Source organism: Panthera leo, chromosome E2, assembly GCF_018350215.1.
Source record: "Panthera leo isolate Ple1 chromosome E2, P.leo_Ple1_pat1.1, whole genome shotgun sequence".
Classification (NCBI taxonomy): domain Eukaryota; kingdom Metazoa; phylum Chordata; class Mammalia; order Carnivora; family Felidae; genus Panthera; species Panthera leo.
Genome location: NC_056693.1, coordinates 22,642,501 through 22,669,908, shown reverse-complemented (window position 1 = coordinate 22,669,908; position 27,408 = coordinate 22,642,501). Strand labels below are relative to the sequence as shown.

At 34.9% G+C, this 27,408-nt stretch overlaps 1 protein-coding gene across 5 annotated transcripts in view; it reads left to right on the top strand.

Annotated features, from left to right (window-relative positions):
- The window catches only part of URI1 (URI1 prefoldin like chaperone), a 125,149-nt gene that overhangs the window by 55,354 nt on the left and 42,387 nt on the right, over positions 1-27,408 (top strand). For 4 of the 5 annotated variants that reach the window (XM_042917596.1, XM_042917597.1, XM_042917598.1 and 1 more), the window contains 2 exons: positions 5,307-5,385; positions 6,490-6,625. In XM_042917596.1, the coding sequence (XP_042773530.1) occupies positions 5,307-5,385; positions 6,490-6,625 (215 nt within the window). Of the gene's footprint in view, positions 1-3,319; positions 3,885-5,306; positions 5,386-6,489; positions 6,626-27,408 lie in introns of those variants that run through there. The other variant, XM_042917599.1, reaches the window with a different exon arrangement.

The window sequence follows — 27,408 nt, the reverse complement described above, 5'->3', positions numbered from 1 at the left end:
GGTTCATTTTTGTATCTGTTTCTAATAAAGTTTTTTGATGGATTCATAAGTATAAAGAACATGGAATATTTCATCAGTGTCTTCTGGTAGCATAAATTTCCTAGGTATAAAGAGTTGAGAAAAAGGAGTATGCCACCATATTGCCTGAATTTTGTTGTAGATTTCATTTAATGGTATTTTGCCTTAACCATTTAACAAAAAGTAATAGAAATTTAACACAGATACATTTTAATCTTTAATGTGTCTCCCTTCTCACCCAAATTGTAGATCCTTTACAATGTAAATCCTTCTTTCAAGAATGTTTTCGGGGCGCCTGGGTGGCGCAGTCGGTTGAGCATCCGACTTCAGCCAGGTCACGATCTCGCGGTCCGTGAGTTCGAGCCCCGCGTCAGGCTCTGGGCTGATGGCTCGGAGCCTGGAGCCTGTTTCCGATTCTGTGTCTCCCTCTCTCTCTGCCCCTCCCCCGTTCATGCTCTGTCTCTCTCTCTGTCCCAAAAATAAATTAAAAAACGTTGAAAAAAAAATTAAAAAAAAAAAAAAAAAAAAAAAAAAGAATGTTTTCATTGTTTAATATAACCTTAACAATTTATTTAGACTTTTTAAGAGAATACTTTGAAAAAAAATCATTATCATTCCTTTCTTTAGTAATAAGAAGACTTTCCTCTTTACCTGTATATAATCTGTGCCTATATTTTCTTAATTTTAGAGATAGAAGCCCAGGCATCCCTCAAGCTAGTGGGTTTTTAACAAAGAAGCAATGCAAAGAAATAAAACAAGGCATGTTATATTTGAGTGATGATCCCTGCAGCATATGGCATAAGGCTTGGTAGCAGAGGAGAAACTCAATAAATGGTGAAATGAATTAAAACAAAGATTTTCTTGAATTCTTAACAGGAAGTTCTAATGTGGGTATGATGGACTAAAAATCATTTCTAAATAAGATTATATAGTTACTTAGATTCCAGAATCTTTGGGTTTTATAATTTCTTAAATTAAAAACTTAAAATAACTCTGTCCCAGATTAATCCAGATATTAATATGAATGTAAAGCCCTTTTCCTTCCAGCCACCCCCCCCAAATAATCATTTGATGTTTCCTGCTTTTTATGTTTAGGACATTAGGTAAAGGAGAGAGAATGGAGATTTAAAAAAACCCAAAAAACCCTACAGGCTTAATGTCACTATTTCTGCCTATTCCAGCTTACTACTTTTAGTTGAAATTAGCAAAATCTTATTTCAATCAGTTATTTAAATTTTATTTCCTTTTTTATTATATAAAGATGAATGTTGGATTGGAGACTTTCTTCTTCCCTCAAACAAGGAATATAGAACTTTTTTTCTTTACAAAGATTTGTCAGTTGCATTTAAGAAGAAGATTAAAAATATGGACTCACTCTCATATTACCTCCATCTCCTTTTTAATATTTTATTATGAAAATCTTCAAACATACAGAAAAGTTGAAAGAATTGTGTAGGTGAACCTTGATCATATACCTATCCTTATCTCAAGCCGTTAATCCCTTTTTCCCTGATGCATTTCAAAGTAAGTCAGTGTACTTCACCTGTAAATACTTGAGCATTCACATCATTTAACTTGCTCTCATACTTTTCACAGTTTTATGAAAATAAGGTGTTTCTTATGGGATTTATCCTGATTCATCCTTAAGGTTAAAGCTAATTTGTAGTTGTGCTATGTCCTTCTTTGCTTCTGCTTTTTAAAACAAAAGGTGCTTTTCAAGGCGTATAGCACATGATTAGCAAGATTCAGAAGAAGATTGTAAAGTTTCTTACATATGACTTAGTGCAGTGCTTTAGTTCTTAACTTTTTAAAAGATTTTTAGGTGGGGCGCCTAGGTGGCTCGGTCGGTTAAGTGTCCGACTTTGGCTCAGGTCATGATCTCACGGTCTGTGAGTTCGAGCCCTGCGTCGGGCTCTGTGCTGACCGCTCAGAGCCTGGAGCCTGTTTCAGATTCTGTGTCTCCCTCTCTCTCTGCCCCTCCCCTGTTCATGCTCTGTCTCTCTCTGTCTCAAACATAAATAAACGTTAAAAAAAAAAAAATTAAAAAAAAAAAAAAGATTTTTAGGTAATCTCTATACCCAACATGGGGCTTGAATTTACATGTGATCAAGAGTCACATGCTCTACTGACTGAACCAGCCAGGCACCCTGAATTCTTATTTTCTATAAGGAAAATTGCAGGAGGATATCTGTTGTAAATTAAATCTTCTTTATTAGATAACTTTTAAAAGTTAAGAATCGAAGCCTGAAACTAATCTGTAAGTATCAGATATGATGAAGACCTCCAGGTCTATATATTATAAGTAAGTAGGCTTGAGTGGTTTATCTCTGATGATATCTGTGCTTTATTTCCATTTGAAAAAAAATTAAGCAATTCCCTCTTCTGAATACATATTTAAATATGACTACAGTGTCTAAAAAGTACGTGTTTCTAAGTAGTAAAATAGAAAAAACAAACTCTTCAAATTTTGGTGCAAATAAAGATCCCCTACTTACCTTCTGTAACACAATAGTTCTTAGATTCATTCTTGTATTTTCTGCTGCATAGGCTTTATGATCTTTAATGGGATTATTTAATCCCTGTTAGAGGAACTATTTGTAGAATAGACAAACTCTTTGACCAAAGTGCTTGATCCTGGATATTTCTACTAGTGGGACCTTTAGAGAAAGAGCTTCTCAAGCCATAATTTCTCCCAGGGACACTGCTTGTCTCCTACTTGCCTCCCTTCAGAAAATAATTCTGCATGGGCTGCATTTTAAATTTTTTCTTTTCTTTTTGTTTTTGCTTTTGTATTTTTAGAAAACAACTCCGAATTTATAAATAGCAACTCTGATCTTAAACTGTTCTCCAGTATATCCACAGCTTTGTTCTAGAGAGAATCAGTGATATGTTTAAAACTGAACATACTTGATTTGGAGTATTGACATGGATCTCGTCAGTGGTTCAATCTACTCTTCTTTTAATATACAAAAGAGATGTTTTAGGGAGTCTCCTTTTTCCAGGTGTAGTTACTAAAATAAAACATACTGAATGCTAACTTTAGTTTTTTTTAATCTTAGGTATTTATTTTTATTTACTTTTTATTTTATTTTTATTTATTTAAAAATTTTTTAAAAAAACATTTTACTTATTTTTGAGAAGCAAGAGAGCACAAGAGTGAGCGTTGTGCAGGAGGAGCAGAGAGAGAGGGAGACAACAGAATTTAAAGGAGGCTCCAGGCTGCATTGAGTTGTCAGCACAGACTGACGTGGGACTCGAACCCACTACATGAGATCATGACCTGAGTTGACGTCAGATGCTCAACCGACTGAGCCACCCAGGCGCCCCTAATACTAGCTTTTTAGCAGTCGCAGAAACATTTAGACATCTAAGCTGATGTATAGTCCTTGAGCATTTGCTGAATTACTTATCTAAAACATACAAACTGTTAGTGTTTGTTAGATTTAATAATGAGTGTTTACTATGTGCAGGTATCGTACCAAATCAGTTCTTTATAGACAGTATCCCATTTATTGCTCACACCAACCATATCTCCAGAAGCCCCCTGAATGGTAACATTTAGCTCTACTGTCCTTCAAGAAGTCCTGCTCTTTGTATCAAATTGAATGAATTTAACACAATGGAATTTTACCTTAGTGGGTAATAGTCTTTCTTGAAAATTTTTAAATTGGTGTTTTTTGATAGCTCATGAAGGATATTGGATACTCAACATAGATGTTATTGCTAAACCCTTTTTCTTTCTCTTGAACCTGAGAGATAGTTAGGCATTATTCAGGTTTTTACCACTGAAGATGTTAAGACTAGGGTTAGTCTTAACTGGAGCTGGATTCACCCCCTAGCCTGACTTCAAAGCCAAGCTCTTTCTGGTATGTAGCCCTGGGCATGAAGCCTTTTTAAATCATTTTATTTTTATAAAAACTTATCCAGAAGGATGATTTTTTCCCCCCTTAAATAGAATAAAGACATTTTATGTTTATAAAATATTTTGAGGGAACATTTTACAAAAGCACTTGAACACTAGAAAATAAAAAAGCTCGCGTGAAAGAATGTAGGTCAGAAGACCTAGGATAAATTCATTGCTTGCTGCTCTTTTGATCAAGGCAATCTGATTTCTCTTAAATTGTGGTTTTCCCATCTTCCTTCTACTTTTTTTGAATAAGGAAATGTTGATGAGTGACATTTACTATAGGAATATTTTTAGGATGAATAACATAGTATATATAAGTGAAATTCCTTGATATTTTTCAGACCAAATAATTTTTATTAATTATGCTCCTCTTGCTTTATGGGCACGGAGGAGTAAACTGAAATCAATTCCAGGATGTTTTTAGAGCAGTCATTTTTATTATCTGGAGAGCGATTATCTATGTTGCAATTTATTCTAATTTCAGTTTGGCAATATGTACATGTTTTTAAAAATTACTTGCTGAATTGGTGAGTTTTTGTTATTCTTTTGTAAGTTGAAAACACCCCTTTGCTTTAAAATTTTGCTGTGCACACACTGGTTTAGCCTGCAGCCTATATTCGCAAGGAACCCTTTGAAAACCTAATTTTCAGAGAAGGTTTGAAAACAGGCATCTGCATGAAGGACTGTTCATTTCCAACAGGTGTAAGAACTGGGTTCATAATGTGGAAACATATGACCATCTCTGCTCCTATATCTTTTGGTTGTTTGAAATTAATTTATTAGGTAGCTCTGTCTTGATATACCTGAAACAGGCTCCAAAGCCACATTTGTATTACCTCTGCCTAGTTTTTTCTAGCTCCTGGTTGATTCTCCCTCACCTTAATCACATTAGTATGAATAACTGAAGGGTTATTACACAGTTTTCAGCTTTAAGTTTTCAGAGGACTGAAGCATCTGGTCGAATTTTGGGTTCATGCTTTCTGCTCTGCAGCCAGAGCTTATTTCCTCAAGTTTTATTAAATCCCTTCTTCCTTCATTGTAAGTCCCTCTTTCCTCTAAACATCAGGCCCTTCCTCAGTAGTATCTCCTTTATTTACATATTTTATTTAGTTCAGATGATCTTCTACCTTACGTGTGTTCTCAAGACGTGTGTTCTAGTTCTAAAACCAAAGTCCTTGAAAGGCTTAATTCTTTGATAACTGTATGGTTGAATAATGCCACTGCTAAGCTTGGTAAACATAGGATTTTAAAATTAAAAAATACTTTAATATTTAAATTGCTAAAATTGGGTTTTTGATTAGTTTGTCTTTTGATACGTAGTCTACTCGAGGAATTGTTAATTTGTGTGTTCATTTAGTATCTGCTATTTTTTCATCAACAGGAAGAAGGTAGATAATGACTATAATGCCCTTCAAGAAAGACTCAGTACCTTGCCTGATAAGTTGTCTTATAATATCATGGTATGTTTGGTGTGTTGCTTTTAAAGTAGTATGCTGTTTCTTATAAAGATACTAACTATGTAAAGTAAGAAGATGTTTCTTTGCTTTATGTATACTGATTCACAAATTGACAAGCTAATAGTATCTGAAGTAACTACCATAGCAAGAGAAGTTGTTTTACTTTAAAACAATCCACTAATTGTTGTAATAGTTGGTATTTACTTTTTTCTTTTTTTTTCAGATTTATATTAAATTATCACATTTTGGTAACACAAATGGCATAAATGTTAGAACAAAATTTGACAGATTTGGTATGCAAATTTACTTGTGTTAGAAAACTGTAATTAAGACAGAAATATGGCACTTAGTCGTTTCCTGGTAGCCAGAGCAGGAATAGACCATAATGTTGTATAATTCACAGAATTACATCCTAGAACATTGATTTTTTATAAAAAGGTACTGCTGATTTTTGTCTGAGTGATCTTCGTATCGACATAGTGATCTATTTGTGAGCCCTGGATTAGATTCTTTCATTGCATGAATTTTCTTTTTCATGAAGACTTTGTTCTTAATTGCACTAGCCCAAATGTTTTGTAAATGTATTGTTCTTTATTATACTAGCCCAATTATTTTGTAAAATTTGTAGACTCATTAAAGCTATTTGTTAATTCCAGCTTTGTTTAAAAATGGTTATTTTTTTAGAAATAATTTTCAGTTTTTTTAATCAGAGGTATTCTTTATTAACTTAATATTTCATTATTAGTTTGCTTTCATTTAGATTTATGAATGAACACAAAGTATAAACATTCAGAGACAGTGCTAATTTCTCTGAAAGCTTATGTAAATGTGCAGATTGCTTTTCTTGTTTTAACATTGATTTATTAAACTAAAGTAATTTTGTATATGTTTTCCTAGTGTAACTTTAATGTTAAATTTCTATGAAGTTGACATTTTTTCTTAGTGTCAGCACAGAGCTTTTTAATGCTAAGTGTGTCATAAAATGTATTTTTTAGTGTTTTTAATTTTTTTGCCTCCCTTCCTCTCTCCCACATCCATCTTCTCTCTCTCTCTCTCTCTCTCTCTCTCTCTCCCTCTCTCCCCCTCTCTCCTTTCTTTCAACAATAGGTACCATTTGGCCCCTTTGCCTTCATGCCAGGAAAACTTGTCCATACTAATGAAGTCACCGTTTTACTTGGGGACAATTGGTTTGCAAAGTGCTCAGCAAAGCAGGCTGTGGGCTTAGTCGAGCATCGGAAAGAACGTATGTACCAGTTACAAATGATGTATCCCTGCTGGATGTTTATTAGTTCACAGAGTGCCAAGCTGATACTAAAAGTATTGTTCATGATGTATTAGTCCAGACTATTTGTGATTCCGTTGAACTGTAGGTAGTTTGAGTAGAACCAACATTTGAGAATGTAAGCTGGAGAATGGAACATCTGAGTTGGAAAACCCACCCACATTAGTATGTTTTCAGAAATTACAAAGTATAAAAGTTGTTAATATGTGGTTTTATGAGTAGAAGTTGGGAAGACATAAGATTTGGGGTCATTTTACATTTTATAATTTGTTTCAGGTGCTTTCATAAACTTACTTTTGCTTTTAATTCTTCAGTACACAGAAGGAATTTCCTTTTCTTGTTGAACTAAGAGAGATACCTATTAGCAAAAGTAGAAACAATTTTTAAACATGCTTTTTGGTTTAGAAGAAGTCATATTTTCATCTTACAGAGGAGTCCAGGTGTGGAGAAGTTGCTACCCAAAACAGAGCCCTTATACTTGTTCAGTGATTTGAGGCCTCTGCCTCATTTTATTGAGGTGGTTCTTTAAGTTTTGTTTGTCTGTGATACTGTTTGTTGGTGTATACATATGCACATACTCATGTTGTAATTGGATGGGTTTGGCTTCAGTTCTAGCGTAGTTGCATTTTAAAATTAGATTTATTTAATATCTATGTTTTTATTTCTATAAAGCTTAAATTGATAGTATAATATCACCCCTACCTGCTTTTTAACCTTCTAGTTAAATGTGTGTCTGAAAATAAATTTTTGAGGATTCTTCTGTATAAATGAGGTCATATAGATAAAAAGCGGCTGAGTTTTCTAAAGCTGAAATTATTTCTCCTATACATTTGAGTGAGTACTAGTTAGAGGACTCATTTACTCAATGAAATTGTGGGATCTATATTTGGATACTCTAATTGCAAATCAACTCCTATAAGTTTATAATTGATAACATATTTTGATCTTTTGTGACACTAATCAGAATCTTATTGTTAGGCCTGTATATAATTTCTAGCAATGGTAATTCTTTTGGCATTACTTCATGAAAATAAGTCATGTACATTAGAGGAAAAAAGAATGAGCATAATTCTTTCTTAAAGGCCTTCCTTAGTGGGGAAAGCATTCTTATTTACTAGGGTGGCTCTGCTGATATGAAATCAGTTCATAGTCTGTTGAACGTTGTTCATTTTGATTATCATATGGATATTTCAGCAAAGAAATCTTTAGAAATCAGTTATGACTTCATATATTATATGTGCTGCCGAAGCGAGCACTATGACTTCATATATTAATGAGAGAATGCTTCTAGTAGAATAGAGCTCTAGAATAGAGAAGCATGTTTTGGTAAATCATTTTCCATTGTTAAAAATGTTTTTGGGAAATGACCAAACATGACTTTTGGGATCAGTGTTGATAAAAAATAACTTTCGGAATACATACCTATACATTACATTTGAGAACCTATTATAAATTCTGAAAAGTTGTTTTATTCACACAGTTTTATACTCATTTTAATAACTAAAGAAAATGTTTAGATATATTGTGATATCTAACATTTATTAAGAAAAGATACTTTATTTTTCTTATGGAAGAAGAAATATAACAAATTAAACACATAGTCACCTACCTCACTGTTGACAGGGTAATTGGAGAAGGTGGAGGGAGGTCTGCATGTTTAAAAAGTAGTCAAAATTAAGGACAAGAATGGACTTACAAAAGGATTCAGAGGAGGTGTCTCTAAAGGAGATGATCTTTAAGAGTGTCCCATTCTTTTGTGCTCACATCTTGCATTTTTGCCATTTAACATGAATATGATCAGCTTTTTAAAATTTTTTCAAAAATTTTAAGATTATTAGAGTGAAATTGACTTTTTAGTTTGGTATACTGTTCCGTGAATCACGACATAAGTAAAGATTTATTTAACCATTGCCACTATCAGAATATAGGATACAGGATACACCAGTCAGGGCAAACTCCCTCATGCTTTTCCCTTTGTGGTCACACCCTACCTTTGTAAGACCTGACAATCACTGATCTGTATCTATTACTATTAATTTTACCTTTTCCAGAATGTTGTAACCTTCTGAGACTGACTTCTTTCACTCACCATAATGCCTCACTTAAGTTGTACTGTGTATGAAAAGGTCATTCTTTTTTACTGCTCAGTATTTTTCCATTATATTCACGTACCACAGTTTTTCTATTCATCCATTAGAGGACATTTGGTTTGCTTTCATTTTCTGGAATTACGAACAGAGCTGACATGAACCTTTGTGCTTTGTGTTACTGTTAAATTTCTTTGCTGTTGATAAAACACCTACAAGTTAGATTACTAGGTCATATGGTGAGTGTGTGTTTAGTTTTTAAGAAACTTTCAAGCTCTTTTCCAGAGAAGCTGTATTGTGTAACATTCCCCCAGTCCTAGCAGGTATGAAAGCCCTAGTAGCTTTGTGTCCTCACCAGCATTTGGTGTTAGTTTTAAAAATTTAAGCCATTTCAGCAGATGTAAAGTGGTTTTAATTTGTATTTCCCTAATGGCTAATGATGTTGAGCATTGATTCATGTACTTACCTGTCATTTACGTATCCTCTTTGACCTGTTGAAGTCTTTTGCTCACTGTTAAAAGTTTGGTTGTATTTTGTCTTACTCTTGAGTTTTGAGAGTTCTTCATATATTCTGGATACAAGTTGTTGGTTAAATATGTGATTTGCAAATATTTTTCTCAGGATGCATGTTGTCTTTTTATTCTCATAACAGTTTATTTCCAGAGCAAAGTTCTTAATTTTGAAATCTAGTTTATTTGTTTCTTTTATGGATGATGTGTTTGGTGTCATATCTAGAATGCTTTACCTAATCTCAGTTCATGAAGATTTTCTGTTTTCTTCTATAAAATGTTTATAGTTGAACATTTTATACTTGCATCTGTGACCCATTTTAAGTTAATTTCTGTACAAGGTGTGAGGTTCAAGTCTCAGTATTTTTCCGTATGGATGTCCGGTTGTTCTAACGTCATTTGTTGCAAATCCTTTCTTCATTCAGTTGCCTTTGTACTTTTATCAAAAGTGAATTAGTAGTCCACATCACAAAAGGATACCATTTCATCCCAACTAGAATAAGCTGTAATTAAAAAGACAGACAATAACTTGTATTAGAGAGGATATGGAAAACTCAAACCTCATATGTTAATGGTGGGAATGTAAATTGGTGTAGCCACTTTGGAAAACAGTTTGGAATTTTTCATAAAGTTAAACATTGAGTTTACCATATAGTTCTTTTCCACGCCTAGGCAGTATACCCAAGAGAAAGTAAAAACGTGTCTGCACCGAAACTTGTACATGAATATTAGTAGCATTATTCGTAATAGCCAAAAAGTGTAAACAACCTAAATGTCTGTCACCTAATGAATAGATAAATGTGAATGTTGTTTGGCAAGAAAAAGAAATGTGCCTTGAAAACAATATGGTAAATGAAAAAAGCTACAAAAGACTACATATTATATGATTCCGCTTACATGAAATATGTAGAATAGGCAGTTTATAAAACAAAAACTCTATTAGTAGTTACTTAGGGCTAGGAAGGTATGGGGGAAATTGGAGAGAGACTTCATTTCTTTGAAAAGGTTATATTTGGAGATGGCACAAAATTTAAAGGATTTCTTTGAAAAATAAGTATCCCTTCTCCTGTCCCTTAGCATCCATTTGGTTAACTTGGAGACATTACTGTTACCAGGATCATACCATTTTGCGTGTTTGCATCTAAAGACTTATGCATTCCTAACCCATTATATACACACCTACTGAAATGGTAGCATGTTTTTTTTTTACATCTTGCTATCTTTGTTAATGGCTGCAGAGCGTTGTATGGGTATGACATAATTTATTTAGCTACTCCTTTTTTGATCATAATGATAAATAATAAGATTATCTCCCACTCAACTGACTTCCCTCCTTTTCCCCCATTCTCCCTCACCTTTTCTCCCTCTCTTCCTTCTTTCCATCTGTTTATTGTGGTAAAATGTACATAAAGTTTATCATTTTAGCCATTTTTAAAGGTACAGTTTGGTGGTATTAAGTGTATTTATGGTGGTTGTTTAACCATAATCACTATCCATCTCAAGAACTTTTTCATTTTCCCAAACTGAAACTCTGTATTATAAACAGTAACTCCTCATTCCTCCCTCCCAAGTGGCACCCGGTAAGCAATATTCTACTTTTTCTGTCTATGAAATTTGTTTATTCTAGATACCTGATATAAATAGAATCATAATATTTGTCTTTTAGTGACTAGCTCATTTCACTGAGCATAATGTTTTTAGGATTCATCCATGTTGTAGAATGCATCAGAATTTCCTTCCTTTTTAAGGTTGAATTATATTCTATTGTATATATATACATTTTGTTTATCTGTTCTTATGTCAGTGGTCACATTGGTTGTTTTTACCTTTTGGCTGTTGTGAACATGGGTATAAAAAATATCTGTTCAATTCTCTGCTTTTGACTGAGGTATATATTCAAAAATGGAATTGCTAGGTTGTATGGTAATTCTATTTTTTTTGATTCAATAATTTTAATGTTCATTCTTGATATTAAAAATTAAATAGGACTAGATAGACATGTCCTTCGCCTGATATGTATTTATATATCTCAACCAAGAAGACTGCTTGCCAAATGGCTTGCCAGATGACTTGCCAAATGACAAGCACTCCTAATAAAGAACATGGCAAAAACTTCCATTTTTACTAAAATTATCTAACATAGGTCTGAAGGCACTAGTCAATAATTCTGAATAAGAAGAATCATCAGGGGACTTGAGCAGTCACAGAAAATCTTACTATAAAGCTATTGTAATTAAGAAATATATAGACACTGGAACAGAATAGAGAACACAGAGGAATCCACACATGTATGTAAATCTGAAAAAAGACAGAAATGCCATTGCAGGTCAAGAGATAAAGAATAGCTTGTTCAATAAATGCTACCAAGTAGGACTGCCAGGTAGAATACAGGATGCTCAGTTAAATTTAATTTTCAGATAAACAACAAATAATTTTTTAGTATGCATGTCCAAAATATTGCATGGGACATACTTATACTAAAACATTATTCATTTTTATCTGAAATTCAAACTAAACTGGTTATTTTATGTATTTTTTTATTTGCTAAAATCTGGCAACTCTAGTGCCAGGCCAGTGTTACTCATGTGGACAAAAGTTAAAATGGATTTGTATCTCATTTTCTGAGATGATTCTTTCTTTTTTTTTCTTTTTTCCACATGGTTGGAGTTTAATCTTATTTTTTTAATTCTATTTAATTTATTTTTTAAATTTACATCCAAGTTAGCGTATAGTGCAACAATGATTTCAGGAGTAGATTCCTTAATGTCCCTTAACCATTTAGCCCACCACCCCCCCCCCCCCCCCCGCCCACAACTCCTCGAATAACCCCGCTTGTTCTCCATATTTAAGAGTCTCTTATGTTTTGTCCCCCTCCCTGTTTTTATATTATTTTTGCTTCCCTTCCCTTATGTCCATCTGTTTTGTCTCTTAAAGTCATTATATGAATGAAGTCATATGATATTTGTCTTTCTCTGACTAATTTCGCTTAGCATACTACCCTCTAGTTGGATTCACGTAGTTGCAAATGGCAAGATTTCATTCTTTTTGATTGCCGAGTAATATTCCATTGTATATATATACCACATCTTCTTTATCCATTCATCCATCTATGGACATTTGGGCTCTTTCCATACTTTGGCTATTGTTGATGATGCTGCTATAAACATTGGGGTGCATGTGTTCCTTCGAAACAGCACACCTGTATCCCTTGGATAAATACCTAGTAGTACAATTGCTAGGTCGTAAGGTAGTTAGTTCTATTTTTAATTTTTTTGAGGAACCTCCATACTGTTTTCCAGAGTGGCTGCACCAGTTTGCATTCCCACCAGCAGTGCAGAAGATCCTCTTTCTCCGCATCCTTGCCAATGTCTGTTGTTGCCTGAGTTGTTAATGTTAGCCATTCTGACAGGTGTGAGGTGGTATCTCATTGTGATCTTGATTTGTGTTTCCCTGATGATGAGTGATGTTGAGCATTTTTTCATGTGTCGGTTGGCCATCTGGATATCTTATTTTCAGAAGTGTCTATTCATGTCTCTTGCCCATTTCTTCACTGGATTATTTGTATGTTGGGTGTTGAGTTTGATAAGTTCTTTATAGATTTTGGAGACTAACCCTTTATCTGATATGTCGTTTGCAGATATCTTCTCCCATTCTGTCAGTTGCCTTTTAGTTTTGCTGATTGTTTCCTTTACTGTGTAGAAGCTTTTTATTTTGGTGAGGTCCCAATACTTCATTTTTGCTTTTGTTTCCCTTGTCTCTGGAGACGTGTTAAGTAAACAGTTGCTGCAGCCAAGGTCAAGAGCATTTTGCCTGCTTTCTCCTTGAGGATTTTGATGGCTTCCTGTCTTACATTGAGGTCTTTCATCCATTTGAGTTTATTTTTGTGTATGGTGTAAGTAAGTGGTCCAGGTTCATTTTTCTACATGTCGTTATCCAGTTTTCCCAGCACCAGTTGCTGAAGAGACTGTCTTTATTCCATTGGATATTCTTTCCTGCTTTGTCAAAGATTAGTTGGCCATACATTTATTTGTGGGTCCATTTCTGGGTTCTCTATTCTGGTCCATTGATCTAAGTGTCTGTTTTTGTGCCAGTACCATCCTGTCTAGATGATTATAGCTTTGTAAAAAATTTTTTAATGTTGTATTTATTGTTGGGAAAGAGCCAGAGACAGAGCATGAGTGAGGGAGGGGCAGAGAGAGAAGTGGGACACAGAATCTGAAGCAGACTCCAGGCTCTGAGCTGTCAGCACAGAGCCCAACGCGGGGCTTGAACTCACAAGTGGTGAGATCATGACCTGAGCCGAAGTCGGACACTTAACTGACTGAGCCACCCAGGCACCCCTGATGATTACAGCTTTGTAATACAGCTTGAAGTCCAGGATCCTGATGCCTCCAGCTTTGGTTTTCTTTTTCAAGATTGCTTTGGCTATTCGGGGTCTTTTCTGGTTCCATACAAATTTTAGAGATTGTTTGTTCTAGCTCTGTGAAGAGCTGGTGTTATTTTGATAGGTATTGCATTGAATATGTAGATTGCTTTGGGTAGTATTGACATTTTAACAATATTTGTCCTTCTGTCCAAGAGCATGGAATATTTTCCTTTTTTTGGTGTGTCTTCAATTTCTTTCATAAGCTTTCTATAGTTTTCAGTATAGGTTTTTCACCTCTTTGGTTAGATTTATTCCTAGGTATTTTATGTTTTTTGGGGCAGTTGTAATTTGGGATTGATTCCTTGATGTCTTTTTCTATTGCTTCATTGTCAGTGTATAGGAATGCAACCAATTTCTGTACATTGATTTTATATCCTACAACTTTGCTGAATTCATGGATCAGTTCTAGCAGTTTTTGGTGGAATCTTTTGGGTTTTCCATATAGAGTATCCTGCCATCTGTGAAGAGTGAAAGTTTGGCCTCCTCCTGGCCGATTTGGATGCCTTTTATTTCTTTGTGTTGTCTGATTGCTGAGGCTAAGACTTCCAATACTGTGTTGAGTAACTGTGGCGAAAGTGGACATCCCTGTCTTGTTCCTGACCTTAGAGGGAGCTTTCAGTTTTTCCCCATTGAGGATGATGTTAGAGTTGGGTCTTTCACATATGGCTTTTATGATCTTGAGGTACGATCCTTCTATCCCTATTTTCTGGAGGGTTTTTATCAATAAAGGATGCTGTATTTTGTCAAATGTTTTCTCTGCATCTATTGAGGTCATATGGTTCTTGTCCTTTCTTTTATTGATGTGTGAATCATATTAATTGTTTTGCAAATATTGAACCAGCCCTGCATCCCAGGTATAAATCCCACTTGGTCGTGATGAATAATTTTTTTAATGTATTGTTGGATCTGGTTGGCTGATACCTTTTGAGGATTTTTGCATCCATGTTCATCAGGGAAATTGGTCTGTAGTTCCCCTTTTTAGTGGGGTCTCTGTCTGGTTTTGGAATCAAGGTAATGCTGGCCTCATAGAAGGAGTTTGGAAGTTTTCCTTTCATTTATGTTTTTTGGAACAGCTTCAAGAGAATAGGTGTTAACTCTTCCTTAAATCTTTGGTAGAATTCCCCTGGAAAGCCATCTGGCCCTGGACTCCTGTTTTTTGGGAGATTTTTGATTACTAATTCTAATTCTTTACTGGTTATGGGTCTGTTTGAATTTTCTCTTTCTTCCTGTTTCAGTTTTGGTAGTGTATATGTTTCTAAAAATTTGTCCATTTCTTCCAGATTGACCATTTTATTGGCATATAATTGCTCATAATATTCTCTTATTATCGTTTTTATTTCTGCTGTGCTGGTTGTGATCACTCCTCTTTCATTCTTGATTTTATTTATTTGGGTCCTTTCCTTTTTCTTTTTGATCATACTGGCTAGTGGTTTATCAGTTTTGTTAATTCAACCAGCTTCTGGTTTCATTGATCTGTTTTACTGGTTTTTTTTGTTTGTTTGTTTCAATAGCATTGATTTCTGCTCTAATCTTTATTATTTCCTGTTTTCTGCTGTTTTGGGGTTTTATTTGCTGTTCTTTTTCCAGCTCTTTAAGGTGTAGGGTTAGGTTGTATATCTGAGACCTTTCTTCCTTCTTTAGGAAGGCCTGGATTGCTATATACTTCCCTCTTACGACTGACCACCTTTGCTGCATCCCAGAGGTTTTGGGCTGTGGTGTTATTATTTTCATTGGTTTCCATGTACTTTCAAATTTCCTCTTTAACTTCCTGGTTAGCCCATTCATTCTTTAGTAGGATGTTCTTTAGTCTCCAAGTATTTGTTATCTTTCCAAATTTTTTCTTCTGGTTTCTTTTGAGTTTCACAGCATTGTGGTTTGAAAATATGCACGGTATGATCTCAGTTCTTCTGTATTTGTTGAGGGCTGATTTGTGTCCCAGTATGTGATCTCTTCTGGAGAACGTTCCATGTGCTCTGGAGAAGAATGTATATTCCACTGCTTTAGGATGAAATGTTCTGAATATTTCTGGTAAGTGCATCTCGTCCAGTGTGTTATTCAAAGCCATTGTTTCCTTGTTGATTTTCTGTTTAGATGATCTGTCCATTGTTGTAAGTGGGGTGTTGAAAGTCCCTTACTATTATGGTATTGTTATCAGTGAATTTCTTTATGTTTATGATTAATTGATTTGTATATTTGGGTGCCTCCACCTTTGGATCATAAATGTTTACAATTATTAGGTCTTCTTGGTGGATAGACCCCTTACTTATGATATAATGCCCTTCATCTCTTGTTACAGTCTTTAGTCTATAAGTATGGCTACTCCGGCTTTCTTTTGTTGACCATTAGCATTATAGATGGTTCTCCATCCCCTTACTTTCAATCTGAAGGTGTCTTTAGATCTAAAGTGAGTCTCTTGTAAACAGCATATAGGTGGATCTTGTTTTCTTATCCATTCTGTTACCCTATGTCTTTTGACTGGAGCATTGACGTTTAAGAGTGTGTACTGAAAGATATGAATTTATTGCCATTATGTTGCTCGTAGAGTTGGAATTTCTGGTGTTGTTCTTTGGTCCTTTCTAGTCTTTGTTTGCTTTTGGTCTTCTGTATGTATGTATGTATGTATGCATGCATGTATGTATGTTTTCTCCCCTCAGAGAGTCCCCCTTAAAATTTCTTGCAGGACTGGTTTAGTGGTCACAAACTCCTTTACTTTTTGTTTGTCTGGGAAACTTTTCATCTCTCCTTCTATTTTCAATGACAGCCTTGCTGAATAAAGAATTCTTGGCTACATATTTTTCTGATTCAGCACATTGAATATACCCTGCCACTCCCTTTGGCCTGCCAACTTTCTGTGGATAGGTCTGCTGCAAACCTGATCTGTCTTCCCTTGTAGGTTAAGGACTTTTTTTCCCTTGCTGCTTTCATGATTCTTTCCTTTTTTGTTAATTTGAATATTTTGTGAATTTGACTATGATATGCCTTGTTGACGGTCGGTTTTTGTTGAATCTAATGGGAGTCCTCTGTGCTTTTGATATGTCTTTCCCCAGGTTAGGAAAGTTTTCTGCTATGATTAACTCACATAACACTCCTATCCCTTTTTCTCTCTCTTCCTCTTCTTGGACCCCTATGATTCTGATGCTGTTCGTTTTTAATGAGTCAATGATTTCTCTGATTTTTAAATCGTGCTCTTTTGCCTTCATCTCCCTCGTTTTTTTCTGCTTCATTATTCTCCATAAATATATCCTCTATATCGCTGATTCATAGCTTTGCCTTATCCATCCTCGCTGCTGTGGCATCCGTTCGAGATTGCAGCTCAGTTACATTTTTTATTTCATTCTGACTAGATTGTACTTCTTTTATCTCCATAGAAAGGGATTCTAATCTATTTTCAACCCCAGCTAGTGTTCTTATTATCATGATTCTAAATTCTGTTTCAGACATCTTGCTTGTATCTGGGTTGATTCAGTCTCTGGCTGTCATTTCTTCCTGCTCTTTCTTTTGGGGTGAATTCCTTCGTTTCGTCATTTTGAAGGAAGAAAAGGAATTAATGAGGTAAAAAAAAATTAAAATAAAAAAATTAAAAACAACACACACACATACAAAAGAATCTAATAAATGGTGCTAGATCCTAGGTGTGTTTTGGTCTGGTTGTTGAAAGGAACTTGATAGATTAGGGAAAAAAGGGGAAAAAAAAGGAAAATGTTTGAAAATTTGAAAAAATGAATACAGTGAAATAGAATAAAATGAAATTAAGAAAGTAAAATAGAATTTTAAAAATTTACAAAAAAGTAAAAAATACAGTAAAAAATTAATATTTTTAATAAAAATTGAAGATAAAAATAAATTTTTCTTTCTGTATTCAAAAAAAGAAATGAAATGAAAAAGGCAAAAAAAAAAAAAAAAAAAAGAAAGTTGAATAGATGGACCAGCGAAGAGTTTGAAATATGATTGAAATTACATTGTTTTCTCCTGGAAGTCAAACTGAAAAGCAGTTTATAGTCCGTAAACTAAGCTGGTGGAGAGACTTGTGTTCCTTAACAGTGAGGTTGGCCCAGTTGGGTGTGGCTTAGTGTAAGGGCTCTATTCTCCACTAGATGGCGCTGCTTAGCTTACTGGGGTGGATTGTTGTGGCACTTGTAGGTGTGTATGTGCATACATGGGAGGAGTGAAAATGGCGTCACCCAGCTACCCAGTCTCTAGTATCAGAACTCTGTTCTTCCCGATCAGCAATAGCACACCTGTCCTTTGTCTCCGGCTTCCGTCCACTCCCTGCTTTTACACTGTCCGTGACCAAGCTGTCAGGTTGCCAGGCGGCACCTCCCTCCTGAGTTTTATCTCAGATGCAGCTGTGTTTCCCAACCCCTCACTTCCTAGGGACTGAGACTTTGTCCCACTCAGAACTTCTGGGGGAGGTTTCACTGAGCAATGGCTGGGTTCCGGCCACACCAGGAACATTTAGGGACCAGGCTGCTGCCGATGCCCAGAGACTGCGGCTGGGTGCCAGCCCACCCCAGAAAATGTTCACACGATTGTGTAGCAGGAGTGTTTCAGGGATTATGGAAAATCTCAGCACACATCTGGCACCAGGTCTCACCCTTAACAATCTTGTTCTAGCACCAGCGAATTTAGTTGTTCTCTGGCATCTGCTGGCACTGTTGACTGTGGGGGTCCACATAGCTTCAACCAAATGTCCTCTCAGCAGGGGAACCGTCTGTCCCCTGTGACCCGAGGACCCCAGACCTCACTCTGCTCCTGGGGATTTGCCCTTCCCACAAGAGCACTGCCGGATATTGAGCTGTGGAGTTTCCAACTCTGCGCTCCCCGTTTTTATAGAGTCTTAGTGGAATCTAAACCCTCTCCTTTCTCCTTTCTGCCTTTTTAGTTCAGTCCCTGCATCTGTTTCCACTTTTCCACTTTCTCTCTAGCTGCTTTTGTGGGGAGGGGTGCTTTTCCCCTACTCTCTCTGCAAGCAAAAACAGCTCCCTGCCCTCTGTGGCTTCTCTGTCCCCCAGTTCACCTCTCTGCGCCACGTACCTGCTGAGTTCTTTGGTTCAGGTTGTACAGATTGTTGTGTTAATCCTCTAATCAGTTTTCTAGGTGTGCAGGATGGGTTAGTGTTGATTTGGGTGTATTTCATGGATGTGAGACACAAAAAAACCTTCCATGCTGTTCCCTGGTAATTCTGTTTTTTACAGAGTCACCGTATTATCTTCCACAGTTGTTGAGCCATTTTACATTACTGCAGTGTACAAAAGGATCCAGTTTTTCCACATTCTTGCCAACTCTTTGTTTACTATTTCTTTGATTATAACCATCCTAATGGTTTGATTTGCATTTCTCTAATGACTAAGGATGTTTGTTGAGTATTTTTTGTGTGCTTATTGGCCATTTGTAGAAAAATCTTTGGAGAGATGTCAATTCAAGTCCTTTGCCCATTTTTAAATTGGATTGTCTTGTTGAGTTATAAGAGTTCTTTATATATTCTGAATAGTAGTCCCTTATCAGATATATGATTTATCAGATATATATTTTCTCAATCTGTGGTTTGCCTTTTCAATATATTGATGATGTCCTTTGATGCACAAAAGTTTTAGATTTTGATGAAGTCCAGTTTGTCTATTTTTTTCCTTTTGTTGCTTTTACTTTTAGTGTCCTTTCCAAGAAATCATTGCCGAATCTAATGTCATGGAGCTTTCCTCCTATGTTTTCTTCTAAGAATTTCATAGTTTCAGCTCCTCATTTTAGGTCTTTCATCAATTTTCAGTTAATTTTTGTTTATTGTGTAAAGCAAGGGTCCAAGTTCATTGTTTTGCATGTGGCTATCCAGTTTTCCCAATAGCATTTGTTGAAAAGACTGTCTTTACCCCCATTGAATGGTTTGGCCCTGTTGTTGAAAATTGTTTGGAAATACATGAGGATTTATTTCCAGGTTCTCTATCCTATTTTATGATTTATATGTTTGTCTTAATGCCAGTACTATATTGTTTTGATTACTCTACCTTTGTAGAAAGTTTTAAAATCAAGAAGTATGATCTTTGATCTTTTTAAAGACTGTTTTGACTATTCAGGGTTTCTCAAGATCGTGCATGAATTTTGGGGAGGAATTCTTCTGTTTCTGGAAAGATGTTGGGATTTTGATAGGGATCGCATTGAATTTGTAGATTGCTTTGGGTAAAATGACATCTTAACGATATTAAGCCCTGTAATCCGTGAACACAGGATGTCTTTCCATTATTTGTGTCTTCCTTAAATATGTTCTTTCAGCAACATATTTGTAATTTTTAATGTATAAGTCTTGTGCCTTCTAGGCTAAACTTACTAGTAAATATCTTTTTAATGCTATCGTAAATGGAAATTATTTTCCTAATTTCCTTTTTAGATTGTTCATTGCTAGTGTACAGAAATGCAACTTATTTTTGAGTGTTAATTTTGTATTCTGCAACTTTGCTGAATTTATTAGTTTTTTAACAGAGTGTATGCGTGTGTGTGTGTGTGTGTGTGTGTGTGTGTGTGTGTGTGTTTGTAATGTTTTGGGTTTCCTACATATAATATATCTGTCAACAGAGATAATTTTACATATTCTTTTCCAATTTGGATGCTTTTTATTTCTTTTTCTTGCCTAATTGCTCACACTAGAACTTTTAGTACTGTGTAGATACAATAGTAGGCATCCTCATCTTGTTCCTGATCTTTGGGGAAAAATTTTCAGTCTTTCACTATTGAATATCTTGTCAATTTGGGTTTTTCATATATGACTCTTATTATGTTTAGGAAGGTACCTTCTATTTCTAGTTTCCTGAGTGTTTTGTATTGTGAAGTAGTGTTGGATTTTGTCAAAGGCTTTCTCTGCATCAGTTCAGTTTCAGGTGTACAACATAAAGGTTTGACTTACACATGTTGTGAGATGATTACCCCAATAAACTTTAGTTAACATCTATCACCTCATATACATATAATAAAAATAAATAGACAAAAAAATATTTTTTATTACTTGTAATGACAACTCTTAGGATTTACTGTCTTAACAACTTTCATATATATCATATAGCAGTGGTAATTTTAGTTATATATTACATTCCTGGTTTATTTCTCTTATAACTAGAAATTTGTACATTTGGACCACCTTCCTCCAATTCCCCCAGCCCCCTATTTGTTGGCATTTTGTTGAGGAATTTGTGCATGTCTACTCATAAGGGATACTAGCCTGTAGTTTTCTTTCAATGTCTTCGGTTGGCTTCACAGAATGTGTTCCTTCCTCTTCAGTATTTTGGAAGAGTTTGAGACTTGATGTCATTTTTTCCTTGAATGCTTGATGGAATTAATCTATGAGGCCATCTGTTCCTGGCCTTTTCATTGTTGGGAGGTTTTTGATTACTGATTCAATTACCTTACTTCTTACAGGTCTATTCAGATTTTCTATTTCTTCTTACATCATTTTTAGTAGTGTGTTTGTTTCTAAGAATTTGTCCATCTAGTCATCCAGTTTGTTGGCATTCGGTTGTTTGTAGTATTCTCTTACAATCCGGTTTATTTCTGTAAAATAAATAGAATTGTCTCCACTTTTGTTTCTGATTTTAGAGATTTGAGCCGTGTTTCTGTCTTTCTCTCTCTCTCTCTCTCTTTTATTTGGCCCATCCGGGTAGAAGCTTGTCAATTTTGTTGGTCTTTTCAAAAAAAGCAACTTTTAGTTTTGTTGATTTTTCTCTATTGTTTTTGTATTCCCAGTTTATTTCCATTTTAATATTAGTTGTTCCTTCTATCTGCCAGCTTTCAGTTTAGTTCAGTTCAGTTTTCAAGTTCCTTTTAAAGCATGCAGTTAGGCTATGATTTGAGATCTTTTTTTTTTTTTTTTAATGTTAGGTATGTTTACCAGATATAAATTACTTTCTTAACAGTGCTTTCACTGCATCCTGTAAGCTTTGTTATGTTGTATTTTCCATTTTCATTGGTTTTAAGGAATTTTCTAATTTCTTTTGTGATTTCTTCTTTGACCCATTAAATCATGTTGTCATAAATTTCCATGTATTTGTGAATTTTTCACTTTTCTTTTACTGATTTCTAGTTTCATTGCATTGTGATTGGAAAAAAATACTTTGTATGATTTCAATATTTTATTTTATTTTATTTATTTTAAAGTTTATTTTTTGAGAGAGGAGGAGGGGCAGAGAAAAGGAGACAGAGTATCTGAAGCAGGCTCTGCACTGCAGAGAGCCCAAAGGGGGGCTCAAACTCACGAACTGTGAGATCATGACCTGAACCAAAGTCCAGTGCTTAACTGAGCTACCCAGGCACCCTGTTTTATATTTTTTTAAATTTTAGTGCGTTACTGGGTTCAGGAGTAGAATTCAGTGATTCATCATTTACATACAATACCCAGTGCTCATCATAAGTACCCTCCTTGGTATCCATCACCCATTTAGCCCGTCTTCCACCCACCTCCCTCCATAAACCCTCAGTTTGTTCTCTATCATTAAGAGTCTCTTGTGGTTTCCCTCTCTTCTCCTACCCCTGCTTCCCATATGTTCATCTGTTTTGTTTCTTAAATGTCACATATGGGTGAAATGATATGGTATTTGTCTTTCTCTGATTGACTTATTTCATTTAGCATAATACATTCTAGCTTCATCCACGTGATTGCAGATGGCAAAATTTCATTGTTTTTGATGGATGAGTAATGTACCACATCTTCTTTATCCATTGATCAGTTGATGGACATTTGGACTCTCCATAGTTTGGCTATTGTTGATAATGCTGCCATAAACATTGGGGTGCATGTACCCCTTCGAATCTGTATTTTTGTATCCTCTGGGTAGTGGTTCAAAATTTTAAAGACTTGTTTTGTGGTCTATTATATGGTCTTTCTTGGAAATGTCCCATGTTCTCCTTAGAAGAATATGTATTCTGTTGGATAGAGTGTTCTGTACATGTATGTTAGGTCCAGTTGGTCTATAGTTTTGTTCAAGTCCTCTATTATTGCTCTTATTTTTTGTTCAGTATTGATGTCTCCAACTTTTATTGGAGGACTATTTTTCTCTTGGATTCTGTCAATTTTAGCTTCATATATTTGACATTATGTTAGGTGTGTATATGTCTATAACCATTATATTTTCTTGATAGATGGAAATTTTTATTAATATAAGATATCCTTTGTCTCTGAAAACTTTTTTTGATGTAATGTCATATTTTGTCTCATATTAGTATAGTCATTCCAGTTCTCTTTTGGTTACTATTTTCATCAAATATCTTTTCCATCCTTTTAGTTTCAACCTGTTTTGACTCTCTTGTCGATCACATATAGTAGGATCCTGTTTTTTTTTTTTTTTCTTTAAATTTTTTAATCCATTCTGCCAAGCCATGCCTTCTGTTGGATTTATAGTCACTACTTGTAGGGCAGGGTTTACTTTTGTCACTTTTAAAATTTGTTTTCTCTGTCTTAGAGCTTTAGTGTCTCATTTCCTTCATTATTGCCTTTCTTTGTGTTTAGCTGATTTTTTTTCCTTTGTGTTTAGTTTTTTTTTTTTTTTGGTAGTAAAATATTTTGATTCCCTTCTCACTTCTTTTGTTAATATTTTATACATATATTTTTTTGTGCTTACTATGGATATTACATATAACATCCTAAGGTTATAATAATGAAATCATTTTGAATTCACATTGATTATTGATGACACATATTACATCCTTATACATTATGTACCTGTTAACATAGATTTGTAATGATTTTTTATGCATTTCTCTGTGTATCCTGTAGGAAGTAAAATGTGGAGTTTACAAACCATAATGACAGTAATACTGGTTTTTATTTTTGCCCATGTTTACCTTTAGTAGAAATTTTTTTATCTCTGTATGGCCTTGAGTTATTGTCTAGTGGCTGTTCTTTTCAACCTGAAGAATTCTTAGCATTTCATGTAGGGCAGGTCTAGTGATAAGGATCTCCTTCAGCTTTTGTTTATCTGGAAGGATAGTTGCAGGATATAGAATTCTCAGTTGACAGTTTTTTTTTTTTTTTTTTTAATCTCAGCGCTTTAAATATTTCAGCCCACTGCTTTCCAGCCTTCAAGGTTTCTGCTGAGAAATCTGCTTGTATTCTCATTGAGGATCCCTTACATGTGATAAATTGCTCATCTCTTGCTGCTTTCAAGATTCTCTTTCAAAAGTGTGATTATGTGTCTTGATATTGTTCTCCAGGTTTATTCTACTTGTAGTAACTTGAGCTTTTTGGATTTGTCGGTTCATGTTTTTCACCAAATTTGGAAACTTTTGGGCCATTATTTCTTCTAATAATTTCTTTGCTACTTTTTTTCCTTTTGAGACTCCCTTAATTTGTATATTAGTCCACCTGATAATATCCCATATGTCCTTTAGGCTTAGTTCACTTTTTTCCATTGCTTTCTCTGCTCCTTAGACTTGATAATTTCAAATGTCTAATCTTCAGGTTCACTGATTGTTTCTTTTGCTTGCTCAAATATGCTGTTGAATCCCTGAGGTGAATTTTACAATTCAGTTATTATTTCCACTGTAGAATTTCTGTTTGGTTCCTTTTTATAATTTCGGTCTTTATGTACTCTCATTTTGTTAATGCATTATTCTCTTTATTTCCTTTAGTTCTAGTTCTTTGAATTTTTCTTTAGTACACCTGATGCCTTTGTTTCTTTAGGAATGGCTTCTGGAGATATATTTTGTTCTTTTCTATGGACCAGATTTTTTTGTCTATTGTATTCCTTTTGGTATCTGATGAAATTTTTAAATTTTGATGGACATTTGAAAAAACAGTCATCTGGATTTTTGGAATAAAGTAGATATGCCCTGAGCCTTCTTATAAAACCCAAAGTGAAAGGTTATGGTGTTTCCTGTGTTTTCTGAGCATGTGTGTTTCTTGGACCTGTGTGGGGATTTTTTTTTAATATTCTGTATACATAGCTGCTATTGAATGTTTTAGTTTACAAAGAATCTCACCTCTACTTCTCTTTGCGGTCTCAGATTGTATGTTGTATGGCTCTATCCCTAATCTCTTGTGCCAGGTTCCTGTGGGCCTGTAGTTTCCCTGTAGCCTCCCTGCAGCTTTCATGATCAGTGCCAGCTATTTTCCCCCAACTGAGGTCTGGCTTAGGTGAGACAGATACCAGTTATTTAGTCAGCCCCTGGACAGATAAGAATGTTGCAAGTAATGTCTGGGCTATTCTCTGTGGTCCAAGGGAAGGAATAGGGTTCTGGGCTGCCACATTCTCCAGACCAAAGCTGCTTCACGTTGGGGAGGAGGTGGCTAAAGGCAAGTAAAAATGCCATGACATTTCCTGCTGTTTTGATTGTGACTTTTTCTTGGTTGGGTGTTTGCTTGGTTGTTGTAGACCTTTGACTATTTTTCAGAGCTCTTCTAGTTAGTTTCTGATTGTTCTTGAATGTTTTCTGGTTGCAGTGGGCTGGGGAGACAAGGGCTTTTAGAGCTTTTTAGTCTGTAAGTTTGCTCCTTATTGTTTTAAGGGAAGATTTTATTTTCCTTTGGACATGGGAAATTTTTGAGCATGTTTATAATAAACATACTGAGTGATTAACAGTTTAAGAGAAAGAAATGATACAGGATCCTAGATGTGATGGGATTAAATATACAGAAAATGTAGCTTTGGAAAGTATCAATGAAAAAGAGAAAGGAGCAAAGATAGATGAAGAATATTTGTGTTAGTGAAGTTAAAGGTTCAGATTTTCATAGAAATAAAGTCAAGTTTATTTAGAAGTGTGAGAGGTTAGAGGGTTAGGAAGTATGTGTAGAATATGTGTTGTGGGAAATGTAATATGGCCATCAGCAGTTTTATGATTTATCTTAATGAGGCAATATGTGTGTTCTTGTGTGTCTTCCATGAGGCATACATATTTTAAGTTCATTGATATTTTGTTATAACTTATGATTTTGGCTTTATAGTTTATGATTTGATTTTATCTATATAATACTTAAATATATACTTATGATTTGTGTTTTATCTATATAATAAATGTCCGTAACTTTAAAACATCATGTATTTTCTGAAAACATAATGAAAAAGTAGTAGGGTCTTGCTCAGTCCCCCTTAGCGTCCATTTCCCATTCCCCAAAGGTAATTACTTTTCAGTCTCTTGGCTAATCTTTTGCTCTTTTCTTTTTATCCATATTTCCCAAGTTATTTGTTATATTCTACTTTCTTGACTGTTTTTCAGTTTTATGTAGTATTTGTTAGATCCCTGCCTGTAATTAAAGGCTAGCATTTAGATCATTTACATGCTCTTCTCCCTGTCCCTGCTCCCCAAATCTTTTTAATATTATTTTATTATAATTTTTGTTAAATCATTGCTCATGCTTAGATTTAATTCCATTTCAATTATTGTATACCTCTTCATTTGAAGTTAACTGTTTTTTGTTTGTTGTGTAATGACATGTGTCTTTCATTAATTCACTCAAACACTTTGATTTTATTCTTAAGAGACCTGTGTACTGGATGGAGTTCTTCATAGTCTTGTTTCAATTTGGCCTGGCTTCTATCTTGGAAAACAAAACAAAACAAAACAGTCATCTTCCTGGTGTCTTCCTTTACCATTATACTCCTATTTATTCCTTGTTCCCTGGTTCCCATGGCATCTCCTTTCAGGTTTTACTCATTTTGTTGGTGTATATAGCCTTTAGTAACTTTGTGTGTGGGAGATACATGTTTTGAAATTTTGCATGTCTGAAAATATTTTTTGTACTCCAACTTTTTGTAACCAGACTGTTAGAACTCTAGGTTGTTTTTTTTTTTAAACAATTTTTCCTTCAGAAATTTGAAGGTATTCTGTTACTTTTTGTCTTATGTATTGCTTTTGCAAAGTCTGAATCCATTCTCCTTCCTCTGTATGTAACTTGCTTTGTTTTTGTTTTTAGAAGCTCTAGGTTTCTGTCCCTATTCCCCATGATCTGAAATGCCACTGTGATATATATATTGCATTTCTTTAAAAAAAAAATTTTTTTTTTTACATTTATTTAGTTTTGAGAGACAGAGAGAGACAGGGTGTGAGCAGGGGAGGGGCAGAGAGAGAGGGAGACAGAGAATCAGAAGCAGACTCCAGTCTCTGAGCTGTCCGCACAGAGCCCGACGCGGGGCTTGAACCCATGAACTGTGAGATCATGACCTGAGCTGAAGTTGGACGCTTAACTGGCTGAGCCACCCAGGTGCCTCTACCTCATTGTGTTTCTTTTAAAATTTGTTTGCTAGGTATTTGATGGGGTTCTTCCAAGGTGAAGATGCATGTCCTGCAGTCCTGGAAAAGTTTTAATATTATTTCTTTAATAATTTCCTTCTCCTGTTATTCATCTCTTTGTCTTTGTTAAAGTTTTGAAGTGATTTCTTTTTATCTTTGGAATCATGAATTTTCAAAAATATTTCTGTACATTTTAATTCCTAGGAGCTCTGTATTTTTGTTTGCTTTGTTATTTTTTGAATGTTCCTTTGGTATAGCATACTGTTCTTGTTTCATGAGTACAGTATTTTTTTTTGGATTTTCAAATTTTCTTCATGCATTGTTTTTGTTTCCTCTGCAGTGCTTTTATTTATTTATTTGTTTATTTTTACTTTTGTTCTCCCTTTTTTCCTTCTCTCCCTTCCTTACTCTTTGACATTAACAGTGAAGACTCTTCAGATATTTGGTGATCCTTGGCTAACCATTTATACTTAAGAGGTGTGCACTGTTAGGAAGCTGTGTGTATGGGTAGAATTTGAT